The 18,080-nt window shown below is 51.4% G+C and overlaps 1 protein-coding gene across 1 annotated transcript; it reads right to left on the bottom strand.

Moving 5' to 3' along the window:
* Positions 1-694: 694 nt before the first annotated feature.
* ddit3 (DNA-damage-inducible transcript 3) lies at positions 695-15,921 on the bottom strand. The gene is made up of 4 exons (XM_085973047.1): positions 15,786-15,921; positions 8,407-8,451; positions 5,875-6,389; positions 695-4,255 (listed from the first exon to the last, which is right to left on the bottom strand). Exons 1-4 carry the CDS (start codon positions 15,796-15,798, stop codon positions 3,800-3,802), a joined length of 1,029 nt encoding a protein of 342 aa, XP_085829173.1. The 5' UTR covers positions 15,799-15,921; the 3' UTR covers positions 695-3,799.
* Between the last annotated feature and the right edge of the window lie 2,159 nt (positions 15,922-18,080).

The raw sequence follows: 18,080 nt of genomic DNA, 5'->3' as shown, positions 1-18,080 counted from the left end.
TCCTCCAGCCCCCTACAACCCTCCCTATCACTGTAACCTCCTCCAGCCCCCTACAACCCTCCCTATCTCTAACCTCCTCCAGTCCCTACAACCCTCCCTATCTCTATAACCTCCTCCAGCCCCCTACAACCCTCCCTATCTCTGTAACCTCCTTCAACCCTCCTTATCTCTGTAACCTCCTCCAGCCCCTACACCCCTCCCTATCTCTGTAACCTCCTCCAGCCCCCTACAACCCTCCCCATCTCTGTAACCTCCTCCAGCCCCCTACAACCCTCCCTATCTCTGTAACTTCCTCCAGCCCCCTGCAACCCTCCCTATCTCTGTAATCTCCTCCAGCCCCCTACAACCCTCCCTATCTCTGTAACCTCCTCCAGCCCCCTACAACCCTCCGAGATCTCTGCGCTCCTCCAATTCCGGCCTCTTGCGCATCCACCCAGATTTCCATCGCTCCACCATTGGCGGCTGTGCCTTCAGCCACCTGGGCCCCGAGCTCTGGAATTCCCTCCCTAAACCTCTCCACCCCTCTCCTCCTCCTTTAAGACGCTCCTTAAAACCTGTCCTAGTATCTCCTTATGTGGCTCGGTGTCAATTTTTGTTTGATAATCGCTCCTGTGAAGCGTCTTGGGATGTTTTACTACATTAAAGGCGCTGTAGAAATGGGAGCTGTTATTGAAACCATTTCAAACCACACAGAGACAGTGAAGGGACAACCGTCCTTTTAATATTCAAAGTGGAAAAAAAATTACATTAACTTCATGCATATATAATGTATAATCGTTTAACAACATTGATGCAACAGCTAACGAGACCGGAAACGCAGCAGCCAAAGTTGACGTGACCCGTACACACACACGGTGGGTTCCAGCTGGACGAGATTACTGGTTACGACTGGGGCGGAAATTCGCACGCTCGCTAACATTACACACCAAAAGGTTTGGCGCCTGTGTGTCATCAGTCGTGCTGGTTTGTGCTTTACGCTTTATTACTTACAGCAAGGCGGAAGCCCATTTAAATCATGCACGAAGTGTGTCTGCTTTTTGCATATAGACGGACCTGGACTTCGAGCTCTGTATGTTTGTCTATTTCTGACCCTGAACAGTGGCTGTGAGTTCCTAAATAATCCTCTCCCCCCATCATGTGTGCTAATTGTTACTAGTTAGAAACATAGAAGATAGGAGCAGGAGTAGGCCATTCGGCCCCTCGAGCCCGCTCCGCCATTCAATGCGATCGTGGCTGGTCATCCAAATTCAATACCCCGTCCCTGCTTTCTCCCCATATCCCTTTAGCTTTAAGAAATATATCTAACTCCTGATCGATTATATAAACGAGGGTGACTGAGATCGGGGGGGGGGCGGGGGCAGGGGCAGGGGGGAGGAGGAGAGAAACTGGTGCCTCAATCGATGGTGATGGCCAAGGGCAGAGTTGGGTAGTTGGAACCAGTGGTCTCCTGGGCTATGGCACGGTTGGCATTGCCGCGCTGTACCGCAGGAGTTTGCCAGGGACCACTGGGAGGGGAGGGTCAGCGGAAACGCACGCGATAACCTTACCGGACCTCGACTGAGCTCTGAACTAATTCAGAAGAGCTTTACAGCACAGAAGGAGGCCATTCGGCCCTCTGTGTCCATGCCAGCCAATAAAGAGCGATCCCAGCCTATTCCAGCTCTTGGTCCGTAGCCCTGTAGGTTACGGCACTTCGAGTGCATATCCAAGTACTTTTTAAATGTGATGAGGGTTTCTGTTCAACCACCCTTTCAGGCAGTGAGTTCCAGACCCCCACCACCCTCTGGGTGAAAAAAGTTCTCAACTACCCCTCTAATCCTCCGACCAATTACTTTAAATCTATACCCCCTGGTTCTTGACCTCTCTGCTAAGGGGAAATAGGTCCTTCCTATCCACTCTATCCAGGCCCCTCGTTGACTGGGTCGCGCTCTGCCGAGAAGAGGTCCTCGTGTTGGACGAGGTCAGTGGTACCTAGAATATCGCTGGTGTTGACTGCCCTCACTGGGACACAAGACCGGGGATTGGGCGCGATGTTCAGGCGACCAAGGTTCGGGCTAAAGAACAACAGGACGGTGTATGTGGTAAACTAAGAGTTACACCCTGACCATCACTTCCCTGCCTTGTCTTCCGATACCCCTCCACCTCCATCTCCATAAAGAACATAAGAAATAGGAGCAGGAGTCGGCCGTTCGGCCCCTCGAGCCTGCTCTGCCATTCAATAAGATCATGGCTGATCATCCACCTCAACTCCACTTTCCTGCCCGATCCCTCGGTTCCCTTAATATCCAAAAATCTATCGATCTTGGCCTTGAATATACTCAACGACTGAGCCTCCACAGCCCTCTGGGGCAGAGAATTCCAAAGATTCACCACCCTCTGAGTGAAGAAATTCCTCCTCATCTCAGTCCTAAATGGCCGACCCCTTATCCTGAGACTGTGACCCCTGGTTCGAGACTCTCCAGCCAGGGGGGAAACAGGCTCTCGGTATCTACCCTGTCAAGCCCTAGAAGAATTTTGAATGTTTCAATGTGATCCCCTCTCATTCTTCCAAACTCCAGAGAATATAGGCCTAGTCTACTCAATCTCTCCTCACAGGACAATCCCCCCATCCCAGGAACCAGTCTGGTGAACCTTCGTTGCACTCCCTCTATGGCAAGTATATCCTTCCTTAGGTAAGGAGACCAAAACTGTACACAGTACTCCAGGTGTGGTCTCACCAGGGCCCTATATAATTTTTTTTTATTCGTTTATGGGATGTGGGCGTCGCTGGAAAGGCCAGCATTTATTGCCCATCCCTAATTGCCCTCGACAAGGTGGTGGTGAGCCACCTTCTTGAACCGCTGCAGTCCGTGTGGTGAAGGTGCTCCCACAGCGCTGTTAGGGAGGGAGTTCCAGGATTTTGACCCAGCAACGATGAAGGATCAGCTGATGTACTTCTAAGTCAGGATGGTGTGTGACTTGGAGGTGGTGGTGTTCCCGTGCGCCTGCTGCCCTCGTCCTAGGCAGTAGAGGTGGCGGGTTTGGAAGGTGCTGCCGAAGAAGCCTTGGCGAGTTGCTGCAGTGCATCTTGTAGATGGCGCACACTGCAGCCACGGTGCGCCGGTGGTGGAGGGAGTGAATGGTTAAGGTGGTGTGGATGGGGTGCCAATGCAGTAAGACATCTTTACAAGAGGATTTGAGTATAAGAGTAATAAAGGCCAACATACCATTTGCTTTCTTAATTGCTCGCTGTACCTGCATGTTAACTTTCAGTGATTCGTGTACAAGGGCACCCAGGTCCCCCTGAACACCAACATTTCCCAATCTCTCACCATTTAAAAAAAAACTCTGCTTTTCTATTTTTCCTACCAAAGTGGTTAACTTCACATTTCTCCACATTTGCCATGTTCTTGCCCATTCACTTAGCTTGTCCGTAGCCCCCTTGAAGCCTCCTTGCATCCTCCTCCCAACTTACATTCCCACCCAGCTGTGCATCATCAGCAAACCTGGATATCTATCTCTTGCCTGCCTCCTTCCTTCAAATCCTACCTCACTAACCATGCTTTCAGTCCTCTCCCTTACCCATTACTTCCTGATCAATGCCCCGACTGTGAAGTGCCTGGGGATCCTTTGCTACTCAATTAAATAGGTTATCTCGTCTCAAAAGCCAGCAAGACACTCTTAACTGGGCTTGAATCACAACCACAGACAAGACGGTCTTCATTCAATTAAGAATGTTAGGTGGGTGACAACCTTGAAGGTTTCTAAAGATATAAAACTCAAAAGACTTGTGATTGGAGATTGTTTTGCGCTGGACTGCTCAACTGACATTGACCATTTTCTCAATGAGCCGTCTCCTGGCCTCCTGTACCTCAGCGGTCAACTGGGTGATTATCCCTCGCAGGCGCTCGTTCTCTTCCGACAGCTCCGCCACCTGCCTCTCCTGCCCCTGCTCCTTGCCTCCGCGGCCGGCCTTGGTGCAGTCGCACCCGCCCGCCCTCCGCCTCTTGGCCCCGCGCCTCCCGCCGACCGGCGACGGGCTGTTGGCGGAGGAGGACGAGAGCGGCGATGGCTCCTGCGGGGGCGGACCCGTTGCGCCAGGCCCGCGCTCCTCCTGCGATCCGTGGGCCGGGTCGCGCTCGGCCGAGAAGGCGTTGAAGAGGTCCTCGCGTTGGGTCAGGTCAATGGTACTTAGAAGATTGCTGGTGTTGACTTCGACCTCGGGGGGACAGAAGACCGGGGAGTGGTCGCGATGTTCAGGCGACCGAGATTCGGCCTAAGAGAACAGAACAGAGTTGAATTTAGGACGGTTTATGTAGTAAACAGTGAGGAGGATAGTGACAGACTTTAGGAGGACATAGACAGATCGGTGAAATGGGCAGGCACATGGTAACCTCCTCCAGCCCCCACAACCCTCCCTATCTCGGTAACCTCCTGCAGCCCCTACAACCCTCCCTATCTCGGTAACCTCCTCCAGCCCCCACAACCCTCCCTATCTCGGTAACCTCCTCCAACCCTCCCTATCTCTGTAACCTCCTCCAGACCCCTACAACCCTCCCCATCTCTGTAACCTCCTCCAGCCCTTACAACCCTCCCTATCTCTGTAAAAGGGAGGGTTGTAAGGGCTGGAGGAGGTTACAGAGATAGGGATGGTTGTAGGGGCTGGAGGAGGTTAGAGATAGGGAGGGTTGTAGTGGCCGGAGGAGGTTACAGAGATGGGGAGGGTTGTTGGGGCTGGAGGAGGTTACCGAGATAGGGGTGGCTGGAGGAGGTTACAGAGATAGGGAGGGTTGTAGGGTGCTGGAGGAGGTTACAGAGATAGGGAGGGTTGTAGGGGCTGGAGGAGGTTACAGAGATAGGGAGGGTTGTAGGGGGCTGGAGGAGGTTACAGAGATAGGGAGGGGTGTAGGGGCTGGAGGAGGTTACAGAGATAGGGAGGGTTGTAGGGTGCTGGAGGAGGTTACAGAGATAGGGAGGGTTGTAGGGGCTGGAGGAGGTTACAGAGATAGGGAGGGTTGTAGGGTGCTGGAGGAGGTTACAGAGATAGGGAGGGTTGTAGGGGCTGGAGGAGGTTACAGAGATAGGGAGGGTTGTAGGGTGCTGCAGGAGGTTACAGAGATGGGGAGGGTTGTAGGGGCTGGAGGAGGTTACAGAGATAGGGAGGGTTGTAGGGGCTGGAGGAGGTTACAGAGATAGGGTTGTAGGGGCTGGAGGAAATTACAGAGATAGGGAGGGTTGTAGGGGGCTGGAGGAGGTTACAGAGATAGGGAGGGTTGTAGGGGGCTGGAAGAGGTTACAGAGATAGGGAGGGTTGTAGGGGGCTGGAGGAGGTTACAGAGATAGGGAGGGTTGTAGGGGGCTGGAGGTTAGAGATAGGGAGGGGGTGCAAGGAGGCCACGGAGGGATTTGAAAACAAGGGTGAGAATTTTGAATTCGAGGCGTTGTTTAACCGGGAGCCAGTGTAGGTCAGCGAGCACAGTGGGGGTGATGGCTGAACGGGACTCGGTGCGAGTTAGGACACGGCGGCAGCTGGAGGAAGTTACAGAGATAGGGAGGGGGGGGGCAAGGAGGTCATGGAGGGATTCGAACACGCAGATGAGAATTTTGAAATCGAGGCGTTGCCGGACCGGGAGCCAGTGTGGGTCAGCGAGCACAGGTGGGGTGATGGGTGAACGGGACTCGGTGCGAGTTAGGACACGGGGGAAGCAGAGTTTTGAACGAGCTGGAGTTTACGGAGGGTGGAATGTGGGAGGCCAGCCAGGAGTGCGTTGGAATAGTCGGAGTCTGGAGATAACAAAGGGCAGGGATGAGGGTTTCAGCAGCGGACGAGCTGAGGCAGAGGGCGGAGACGGGCGATGTTACAGAAGGTGGAAGTAGGCGGTCTTGGTCTCTTACCTGTGTGAATTGTGGAGGTTGGTCTAACTTTTTGCTGTCGTCGGATGGATTTGCTATTGATGAAGGGTACAGAACGCTGTCTATATCCCCCAGCCACAGTTGGCCGAGCTTCCTGCTGTCCTCCGACGGGTTTCGTGTCGATGAAGGGTGCAGAACGCTGTCTATATCCTCCAGCCACAGTTGGCCGAGCTTCCTGCTGTCCTCCGACGGGTTTCGTGTCGATGAAGGGTACAGAACGCTGTCTATATCCTCCAGCCACAGTTGGCCGAGCTTCTTGCTGTCCTCCGACGGGTTTCGTGTCGATGAAGGGTACAGAACGCTGTCTATATCCTCCAACCACAGTTGGCTGAGCTTCCTGCTGTCTTCTGATGGGTTTCCCGGCAGCGAAGGGTACAGAACGCTCTCCAGGTCCTCCAGCCACGCCTCCAGCTCCTGCCCCGACAGTTGGACAGGAGCAGGCGGCAAGGGAGCAGGGGGTAGTGATTCTGCCATCATCTCCAGTACGCCTCGATAAACTGCACGAGATCATAACACACAGGCCGTCAGTCACAGGATCGCAGCGCGTGTCAATAACACAAGCAATACTCAAAACGTGACCGCTGCGGAATGTCGCCAAGTACACAAATTGAATTAAGGTTCCCTACCCCGCAATTGTTAATTACACACAAACACGCCACAGCCTCTGTCACGCGCTGAAACAAAGCGCAATATTAATTATACACCGCTGAAGAGAAGCTTCAATCACACAAGAACACTGTGCTTCCCCCCGACTCCCACCTTCCCAGGAATGAGTGAACAGAGGCACTCGAATCAGCAGGCTCCGGAATAGCAAACCGTGGGCAGGAGCTTCGAAGCACAGTAGCAGATGTCTGAGAGTTAAGCTTAGATTCTAGACTTGAGATAATTCCCTGATGCAACATGTTTGCAACATGTTTATAACACACGGGAGGGGGGTGGGACAAAATTGCAGGAGTGGGGGGGAGCGGGCAAAGTATTTAGTCGAGGCAGCAGCTGTTGTTGCTGTCTATGCACATTGTACTGAATCCTAATCTGTAAATGTAATACTGGCGCATAATTGCTGCAGCTTTAACGAGAAATAACCTTATTGGGGATTTAATGGTGTTGGGTTTAAAGTTGGACTCTTCCGACTTTGTCCCGCACCCGTTGCACACAGACTAAGTGGGGTTTCGAGACTTGCTGGGCTGGCACAGAATCATAGATAGAATCATGGAGGCCATTCGGCCCCTCGTGTCCGTGCCGGCCGAAAAAGAGCGATCCCAGCCTAATCCCACTTTCCAGCTCTCGGGCCGTAGTCCTGGGGGTTACGGCATTTCAAGCACTTTTTAAGTGAGACGAGGGTTTCTGCCTCTACCACCCTTTCAGGCAGTGAGTTCCAGAGTGCAGCTCCAACAACAGTCGAGAAGCTCGACACCATCCAGGACAAAGCAGCCCGCTTGATTGGCACCCCATCCACCACCTTAAACACTCACTCCCTCCACCACCGGCGCACCGTGGCTGCAGTGTGCACCATCTACAAGATGCACTGCAGCAACTCGCCAAGGCTTCTTCGGCAGCACCTCCCAAACCGGCGACCTCTTCCACCTAGAAGGACAAGGGCAGCAGGCGCATGGGAACACCACCACCTCCAAGTTCCACCTCCGAGTCACACACCATCCTGACTTAGAAATATAATCGGCCATTCCTTCATCGTCGCTGGGTCAAAATCCTGGAACTCCCTCCCTAACAGCGCTGTGGGAGCACCTTCACCACACGGGACTGCAGCGGTTCAAGGCGACGGCTCACCACCACCTTCTCAACATAGAAACATAGAAGATAGGAGCAGGAGTAGGCCATTCGGCCCCTCGAGCCTGCTCCGCCATTTAATGAGATCATGGCTGATCATCCAAATTCAGTACCCTGTCCCTGCTTTCTCCCCATATCCCTTGATCCCTTTAGCCTTAAGAAATATATCCAACTCCTTCTTGAATATATTTAATGAATTGGCCTCAACTGCCTTCTGTGGCAGAGAATTCCACAGGTTCACCACTCTCTGGGTGAAGAAATTCCTCCTCATCTTAGTCCTAAATGGCTTACCCCTTATCCTTAGACTGTGACCCCTGGTTCTGGACTCCCCCGCCATCGGGAACATCCTTCCTGCATCTAGTCTGTCTAGTCCTGGTAGAATTTTATAAGTTTCAATGAGATCCCCTCTCATTCTTCTAAACTCTAGCGAATATAAGCCCAATCGACCCAATCTCTCCTCATACGTCATTCCTGCCATCCCAGGTATCAGTCTGGTGAATCTTCGTTGCACTCCCTCCATGGCAAGAACATCCTTCCTCAGATAAGGCGACCAAAACTGCACACAGTACTCAAGGTGTGGTCTCACCAAGGCCCTGTACTACTGCAGCAAGACATCCTTGCTCCTGTACTCGAACCCTCTCGTTACGAAGGCCAAGAGCTGGGATCCCCGACGAGACATGGAACAGGTGGTGATGGTGAAGAGGAAGGAGATGTGGAGGTTGGTCATACCTTTCATCACGTTGTCCACACACAGGTTGTTCGTCTTCTCAAGATCTGCGGAAGGATCGATATTTAATTAGCAAAACAAAGTCTTTGTTCCGTTTCTCAGACTGAGAGAATTAATTTTTTTTCTGGCCCCCGCTCCAACCTCGAAGGCGGCGTCTCCAGTCACTGAGGACACCGAGGGCGACCCTCTACTCTCGCACGTGCGTTGCTGGTGGGTAACGATCAGGAGCGAGAACCCCCGACTAATTTCCCCATCCATAACCCAAGGGGTTCAGTGGCAAATTATCGTCACACTCCCTCACCCCCCCCCCCACCGTACCCCAACTTCTGCCTGGCTGAGATCAAAGAAAGACTTGCATTTCTCCAGCGCCTTTCATCACCTCAGGACATCCCAAAGAGCCAATGAAGTACATTTATTTTGAAGTTGTAATGTAGGAAACGCGGAGGCCAGTTTGCACACAGCAAGCTCCCACAAACAGCGATGTGATAAATGACCAGATCATCTGTTTTTAGTGATGTTGGTTGAGGGATAAATATTGACCCCCCCAGAACATAAGGACATAAGAAATAGGAGCAGGAGCAGGCCATTCGGCCCCTCGAACCTCCTCCGCCATTTAATGAGATCATGACTGATCCGCTTTTAGCCTCAACTCAACTCCACTTTCCTGCCCGCTCCCCATAACCCTTGACCTCCCTTGACTCCCCTGTTGCTCAAATATCTGTCTGTCTCCGCCTTGAATATATTCAATGACTCAGCTTCCACCGCTCTCTGGGATAGAGAATTCCAAAGATTCACGACCCTCTGAGAGAGGAAATTCCTCCTCATCTCTGTCTTAAATGGGCGACCCCTTATCCTAAAATTATGCCCCCTAGTTCTAGATTCCCCCACGAGGGGAAACATCCTCTCAGCATCTACCCTGTCAAGCCCCCTCAGAATCTTATGTTTCAATAAGATCCCCTCTCACTCTTCTAAACTCCAATGAGTATCGGCCCAACCTGCTCAACCTTTCCTCATAAGTCAACCCCTTCATCCCAGGAATCAACCTCATGAACCTTCTCTGAACTGCCTCCAATGCAAGTATATCCTTCCTTAAATAAGGAGACCAAAACTGTGCGGAGTACTCCAGGTGTGGTCTCACCAACGCTCTGTACAGCTGTAGCAAGACTTCCCTACTTTTATACTCCATTCCCCTTTGCAATAAAGGCCAACATTCCATTAGCCTTCCTAATTACTTGCTGTACCTGCATGTTAACTTTTTGTGATTCATGTACTCGGACCCCCAGACCCCTCTGTACCTCAGCATTTTGTAATCTCTCCCCATTTAAGTAACAGTTTGCTTTTTTATTTTTCCTACCAAAGTGGATAACCTCACATTTTCCCACATTATACTCCATCTGCCAAATTCTTGCCCACTCACTTAACCTATCTATATCCCTTTGCAGACTCTGTGTCCTCCTCACAACTTGCTTTCCCACCTATCTGTGTATCGTCAGCAAATTTGGCTACAGTACACACGGTCCCTTCATCCAAGTCATTAATATAGATTGTAAATAGTTGAGGTCCCAGCACTGATCCCTGCGGCACCCAACTAGTTACAGATTGCCATCTTGAAAATGACCCATTTATCCCGACTCTCTGCTTTCTGTTAGTTACCCAATCCTCTATCCATGCTAATATATTACCCCCAACCCCGTGAGCGCTTACCTTATGCAGTAACCTTTTATGTGGCAGCTTGTCGAATGCCTTTTGGAAATCCAAATACACTACATCTACTGGTTCCCCTTTATCCACCCTGCTCATTACCTCCTCAAAAGAACTCTAATAGATTTGTCAAACACGATAATAAAACCATGTTGACTGTTTGATTGTATTATGAATTTCCAAATGTCCTGCTACTACTTCCTTAATAATGGATTCGAGCATTTTGCCAATGATAGATGTTAGGCTAACTGGCCTATAGTTTCCTGCTTTCTGTCTCCCTCTTTTGAATAAGGGCGTTACGTTTGCGATTTTTCCAATCCGCCAGGACTTTTCCAGAGTCAAGGGAATTTTGACACCGGGGAGAACTCCCTTGCTCTTCTTCGAAATAGCGGCCCGTGGGATCTTTTTCATTTATCACATTGCTGTTTGTGGGAGCTTGCTGTGCGCAATTGGCTGCCGCATTTCCTACATTACAACAGTGACTACACATCAATAAAGTACTTAATTGGCTGTAAAGCGCTTTGGGACGTCCTGCGGCCGTGAAGAACGCTGTATAAATGCGAGTTCCTTTCTTTAAATTGTTTCTGTTCCATTGCAGTACCGCCACTGGCCGTTCTGCCTCGGCAACGTGTCCCGATCTCTGAGGGTTAAAGGTTAACGACCTTGAGAAAAAGAGCGAGGTGGTGGGGGGGGGGGGGTCACTCGGGCCATCTCAAAAGTGTGATAGTTGGCGGTTCAAGAGGACTTTGGGTGGGCAACTCTGTCGGGCCAAGGTTCCATCACATAAACGCCCCACCCTCCCCTCCAACCACCCCCACTCCCCTCCCACTGAGCTTCACTGAGACAGTGTAGGAGGCCGAGGACAGAGAGGTCAGAGTGCGAGCGGAGCGGAGAATTAAAACGACCGGAAGCTCGGGGTCACGCTTGCGGACTGAACCGAACTGAATATTAATTTGTATTTGGAGCGGGGTCGACCCAGCCATCGCAATATATTTCATTTCGCACATTTGACAGCATTAATTTAAAAAAAACCCTAACCATCAATATCCTGGGGGGTCACCATTGACCAGAAACTTAACTGGACCAGCCACATAAATACTGTGGCTACAAGAGCAGGTCAGAGGCTGGGTATTCTGCAGCGAGTGTCTCACCTCCTGATTCCCCAAAGCCTTTCCACCATCTACAAGGCACAAGTCAGGAGTGTGATGGAATACTCTCCACGTGCCTGGATGAGTGCAGCTCCAACAACACTCAAGAAGCTCGACACCATCCAGGACAAAGCAGCCCGCTTGATGGGCACCCCATCCACCACCATAAACATTCACTCCCTCCACCACCGGCGCACCGTGGCTGCAGTGTGTACCATCTACAAGATGCACTGCAGCAACTCGCCAAGGCTTCTTCGGCAGCACCTCCCAAACCCGCGACCTCAACCGCCTAGAAGGACAAGGGCAGCAGGCGCATGGGAACACCACCACCTCCAAGTTCCCCTCCGAGTCACACACCATCCTGACTTAGAAATATATCGGCCGTTCCTTCATCATCGCTGGGTCAGAATCCTGGGACTCCCTCCCTAACAGCACTGTGGGAGCACCTTCACCACACGGGACTGCAGCGGTTCAAGAAGACGGCTCACCACCACCTTCTCAACACAGAAACATAGAAGATAGGAGCAGGAGTAGGCCATTCGGTCCCTCGAGCCTACTCCGCCATTCACTAAGATCATGGCTGATCTGATCCTAGCCGCCAATCCACTATCACAGAACCATCTCCTGAATCTAACAGAATTAGACACACGGAATAGGAGCAGGATCAGGCTACACGGCCCCTGGGCCCGCTCCGCCACCCACAGGGCCATGACCGATCCGAACCTAGACTCATGTCCAAATTCCTGACTGCTCCCCGTAACCCTTAATTCCCTTTACTTCTAGGAAACTGTCTATTTCTGTTTTAAATTTATGTAATGATGTAGCTTCTACAGCTTTTTGGGGCAGCATATTCCATGGACCTACCACCCTCTGAGTGAAGTAGTTCCTCCTCATCTCAGTTTTGAAAGAGCAGCCCCTTATTCTAAGACTATGCCCCCTAGTTCTAGTTTCGCCCATCATCGGGAACATCTTCCCCGCATCCACCCGATCCAACCCCTTCACAATCTTATATGTTTCAATAAGATCGCCTCTCATTCTTCTGAACTCCAATGAGTAGAGTCCCAATCTACTCAACCTCTCCTCATACGTCCATCCCCTCATCCCCGGGATTAACCGAGTGAACCTTCTTTGTACTGACTCGAGAGCAAGTATGTCTTTTCTTAAGTATGGACACCAAAACTGTATGCAGTATTCCAGGTGTGGTCTCACCAATACCTTGTACAACTGAAGCAATACCTCCCTATTTATATATTCTATCCCCCTAGCAATGAAAGCCAACATTCCATTGGCCTTCTTAATCACTTGCTGCACCTGCATACTAACCTTTTGAGTTTCGTGCACCAGGACCCCCAGATCCCTTTGTACTTCAGTACTTTCCAGTTTCTTGCCATTAAGATAATAACTTGCTCTACGATTTTTCCTGCCAAAGTGCATAACCTCACACTTTCCAGTATTGTATTCCATCTGCCAAATCTCTGCCCACTTACTTAGCCTGTCTATGTCCCCTTGCAGGTTTTTTATGTCCTCCTCACTCACTACTTTCCCTCCCATCTTAGTATCATCTGCAAACTTTGATATGTTACACTCGGTCCCCTCCTCCAAATCGTTAATATAGATTGTAAAGAGTTGGGGACCCAGCACTGACCCCTGCGGAACACCACTAGTTACTGATTGCCAGTCTGAGAATGAACCATTTATCCCAACTCTCTGCCTTCTGTTAGATAGCCAGTCCTCTATCCCTTGATCCCTTTAGCCTTAAGAAATATATCTAACTCCTTCTTGAATATATTTAATGAATTGGCCTCTACTGCCTTCTGTGGTAGAGAATTCCACAGGTTCACCACTCTCTGGGTGAAGAAATTCCTCCTCATCTCTGTCCTAAATGGTTTACCCCTTATCCTTAGACTGTGACCCCTGGTTCTGGACTCCCCTGCCATCGGGAACATCCTTCCTGCATCTAGTCTGTCTAGTCCTGTTAGAATTTTATAAGTTTCAATGAGATCCCCTCTCATTCTTCTAAACTCCAGCGAGTATAAACCCAATTGACCCAATCTCTCCTCATACGTCATTCCTGCCATCAAGGGCAATTAGAGGACAGGCAATAGATGCTGACCTTACCAGGGACGCCCACATAGAATAATAGCAAAATACTGCAGATGCTGGAAGTCCGAATTAACAACAGAAAATGCTGTAAAAACTCAGCAGGCCAGGCAACATCTGTGGAGAGAAAATAGAGTCAACGCTTCGGGTGAAAACCCTTTCTATAGAAACATAGAAGATAGGAGCAGGAGTAGGCCACTCGGCCCCTCGAGCCTGCTCCGCCACTCAATGAGATCATGGCTGATCATCCAAATTCAGTACCCTGTCCCTGCCTTCTCCCCATAGCCCTTGATTCCCTTTAGCCTTAAGAAATAAATCCAACTCCTTCTTGAATATATTTAATACATCCCATAAAACGAATTAAAAAAGACATAATTCTACTTGAAAGGTAAAAGTTAAGGGAGGAGGCATGGGGGAAATAAATGCAAGGGAGACACCTAAAAATGAGCAACCCCCACTGCTATCATTACGAAGCCCTGAAATGCCAAGAGAGGATCATAAAGAAGAATACCCTCAATCAACTAGTCCTGGGACTCAGTGAAGTAACTACTAACACTACTAACAATAACCAGTCCCAGGACAGTGACATCGTAGCACAGAGAATTCGACCCAACACAATTGTCACTAAGCAAAAGGAAAAATATCTGTCATATTGGGCAGAAACAACAAAAACCCAAAACAAACTCAATTGCTACTTGGCCCTAAACAGACAATACAACATGGCTGAATACCTGACCATGGTAAAGGATAGCAAACTGCGAAAAACCTTGACAATGTACAGACTTAGTGAACATAGCCTGGCCATCGAAAAAGGCAGACACAGGCAGACCCGGCTACCAAGAGAGGACAGGATATGCTCTCACTGCAGTCAGGGAGTGGTGGAGACAGAGATGCACTTCCTCACAGCTTGTGGAAAATATCAGGGCATAAGGGAGAATTTCTACCCAAAGTTCACAAAAATATGCCCTGAATTCAGAAATTTGAATGACAAACAAAAACTCCCATACCTACACCCAGCTACCGACCATAGAGCACATATACCAGAAACGCTGTTTACGGAGGTCACGGTCCATCGTCAAAGACCCTACCCACCCCAGCCACAGTCTGTTTGCCCTCCTGCCATCTGGGAGATGCTACAGATGCATTCGCACCCGTACGACCAGATTTAGGAACAGCTTCTTTCCCAGGGCTGTCATCCTACTGAACTCCACAAATAAACTCTAAAGCCTGCACATCTGCCAATGCACTTTATTATGGTTATATGTTAATGTATTACAAGCCACATGAATGTTGAATGTTTAAATGTCTTAATCTAAATGTACACTCTCGGGAGCCGCAAGCCTACATTTCGTTGTACTGCAATGACAATAAAGTTGATTATGATTATGAGAAATTATGTAACCCTAGCGGCACACTATGTTACAGCTTGCCATAAACAGAGGGACAACCATTACATCTAAGAAAAGAGTTTAGAAGATTGAGAGGGGATCTCATCGAAACCTATAAAATTCTGTCAGGTCTGGACAGACTAGATGCAGGAAGGATGTTCCCGATGGCGGGGGAGTCCAGAACCAGGGGTCATAGTCTAAGGATAAGGGGTAAGCCATTTAGGACTGAAATGAGGAGGAATTTCTTCACCCAGAGAGTGGTGACCCTGTGGAATTCTCTGCCACAGAGGGCGGTGGAGGCTAGTTCATTAAATACTAGCTGGGGAGCCCCGCGAGGGCAATTTTGGGGCGTTTGGTCTCCCTGCCCCTGTGTGTCCCCCCTCTCCCTGTCATGTCCTCTCCCTGTCCTATCCCTCCCCTCTCTCCCTCCCCTCCCCTCCCTCCCCTCCCTCTCCCCTCCCCCGCTCCCCTCCTCCCCCGCTCCCCTCCTCCCCCGCTCCCCCACTCCCCTCTGTCCCTCTCTCCGGCCCCTCCCCCTGCCTAGCGCCTGAGGTCCGGTGCCGTTGCTGAGGTCCCCCGCGTATATTCAAGAAAGAGTTAGATATATTTCTTGAGGCTAAAGGGATCAAGGGATATGGGGAGAAGGCAGGGACAGGGTACTGAATTTGGATGATCAGCCATGATCTCATTGAATGGCGGAGCAGGCTCGAAGGGCCGAATGGCCTACTCCTGCTCCTATCTTCTATGTTTCTATGTTAGTATATACAAATTATATGAATGTATATTTATACACTCAGGGATATATCTGTTTATACACTGTATGGATAGACCTGCGTTTATGTGTTCAACCATAAATGTTTTTCGATGCTTTGGCAACATAAGATGTACCTTGTCATGCCAATAAAGCGATTTGATTTGAATTGAATTGAATTGAATTGACAGAAAAGAGACAAAGGGGTGACATAAGAAAGGGGAGATTAATTTATTACATATATATATTTAAAAAAAACATTTTCAGTATTATACAAAAGGGACCAGACTTACCGTGGCGTTGCATTGGTGATTTAGATGGGGCCCCTTGCGGATCTGCAGCTGATTTCTTGGGGAGAGCTGAGCTTTCATTTTCCACATTGTCGAGTTCTGGCGAGTCGGATCTGAATGCTCGAAATTCGCCCTTTGCGCTGCAGCCGGGCGGAGTCCCCGGGGGAGGCGGTGATTGACGGCGCGGGCGGGCCAATCAGCGCCGCCGCCCGGCCCCCGCCAGCCAATGGCGGTGAGGCTGGGGGGGGCGGGGCGGGAGCTGGCCTTTGATTGACAGGCCCGGTGTGTGGGGGGAGGCCGGGCCAGTCGCCAGTCCCGATGACTCAAGGAGGTGCAGAGTAAGCATGATGCAACTGCAATGCAATTTCCAGGAAGGGATTTAATAAAAGAGGGATAGGGAGAATGATGAGCAGAGTTCTGCTTAAAGAAAATTCCCCAGTCTGCAGGCTGGAGGTCATAAAACTGCAAATTGGTTGGGGGGGGGGAGGATTTGCAATTTAAAATGCATAGCAAACGCACAGTCACACACCCTGAAACATTAACACTGCATTGTCCAGAATCCTCAGACACATCCTTCTGATTCTACTCTCAGCTGTGGCTCACTGCACTGTCGGAGGGGCAGTGCTGAGGGAGCGCCGCACTGTTAGGGGCGGTACTGAGGGAGTGCCGCACTGTTAGGGGCAGTACTGAGGGAGTGCCGCACTGTTAGGGGCGGGGTACTGAGGGAGTGCTGCACTGTTAGGGGCAGTACTGAGGGAGTGCCGCACTGTTAGGGGCAGTACTGAGGGTGTGCCGCACTGTTAGGGGCAGTGCTGAGGGAGTGCTGCACTGTCGGAGGGGCAGTACTGAGGGAGTGCCGCACTGTTAGGGGCAATACTGAGGGAGTGCCGCACTGTTAGGGGCAATACTGAGGGAGTGCCGCACTGTTAGGGGCGGTACTGAGGGAGTGCCGCACTGTTAGGGGCAATACTGAGGGAGTGCCGCACTGTTAGGGGCAGTACTGAGGGAGTGCTGCACTGTCGGAGGGGCAGTACTGAGGGAGCGCCGCACTGTTAGGGGCGGTGCTGAGGGAGCGCCGCACTGTTAGGGGCAGTGCTGAGGGAGTGCCGCGCTGTTAGGGGCAATACTGAGGGAGTGCCGCACTGTTAGGGGCAGTACTGAGGGAAGTGCCGCACTGTTAGGGGCAGTACTGAGGGAGTGCCGCACTGTTAGGGGCGGTGCTGAGGGAGTGCCGCACTGTTAGGGGCAGTACTGAGGGAGTGCCGCACTGTTAGGGGCAGTACTGAGGGAGTGCCGCACTGTTAGGGGCAGTGCTGAGGGAGTGCTGCACTGTCGGAGGGGCAGTACTGAGGGAGTGCCGCACTGTTAGGGGCAATACTGAGGGAGTGCCGCACTGTTAGCGGCAATACTGAGGGAGTGCCGCACTGTTAGGGGCGGTACTGAGGGAGTGCCGCACTGTTAGGGGCAATACTGAGGGAGTGCCGCACTGTTAGGGGCAGTACTGAGGGAGTGCTGCACTGTCGGAGGGGCAGTACTGAGGGAGCGCCGCACTGTTAGGGGCGGTGCTGAGGGAGCGCCGCACTGTTAGGGGCAGTGCTGAGGGAGTGCCGCGCTGTTAGGGGCAATACTGAGGGAGTGCCGCACTGTTAGGGGCAGTACTGAGGGAGTGCCGCACTGTTAGGGGCAGTACTGAGGGAGTGCCGCACTGTTAGGGGCGGTGCTGAGGGAGTGCCGCACTGTTAGGGGCAGTACTGAGGGAGTGCCGCACTGTTAGGGCAGTACTGAGGGAGTGCCGCACTGTTAGGGGCAGTGCTGAGGGAGTGCTGCACTGTCGGAGGGGCAGTACTGAGGGAGTGCCGCACTGTTAGGGGCAATACTGAGGGAGTGCCGCACTGTTAGGGGCAATACTGAGGGAGTGCCGCACTGTTAGGGGCGGTACTGAGGGAGTGCCGCACTGTTAGGGGCAATACTGAGGGAGTGCCGCACTGTTAGGGGCGGTACTGAGGGAGTGCCGCACTGTTAGGGGTGGTACTGAGGGAGTGCCGCACTGTTAGGGGCAGTACTGAGGGAGCGCCGCACTGTTAGGGGCAGTGCTGAGGGAGTGCCGCACTGTTAGGGGCAATACTGAGGCAGTGCCGCACTGTTAGGGGCAGTACTGAGGGAGTGCCGCACTGTTAGGGGCAATACTGAGGCAGTGCCGCACTGTTAGGGGCAATACTGAGGGAGCGCCGCACTGTTAGGGGCAGTACTGAGGGAGTGCAGTACTGTTAGGGGCAATACTGAGGGAGTGCTGCACTG

This window comes from Somniosus microcephalus, chromosome 33, assembly GCF_052327205.1.
Source record: "Somniosus microcephalus isolate GS21.2 chromosome 33, FLI_Smic_1.0, whole genome shotgun sequence".
Classification (NCBI taxonomy): domain Eukaryota; kingdom Metazoa; phylum Chordata; class Chondrichthyes; order Squaliformes; family Somniosidae; genus Somniosus; species Somniosus microcephalus.
The sequence above is the reverse complement of the archived record's forward strand: the minus strand, read 5'-3'. Positions and strand labels throughout refer to the sequence as shown.

Excerpts from the sequence above, each read along its gene's own strand:
- ddit3 (XM_085973047.1), bottom strand. Across the intron at positions 6,390-8,406 it reads TGTGGACAACGTGATGAAAG|TTTATCGAGGCGTACTGGAG; the intron begins GTATGACCAACC and ends GATCTCGTGCAG. Across the intron at positions 4,256-5,874 it reads AACCTCCACAATTCACACAG|GCCGAATCTCGGTCGCCTGA; the intron begins GTAAGAGACCAA and ends CTGTTCTCTTAG.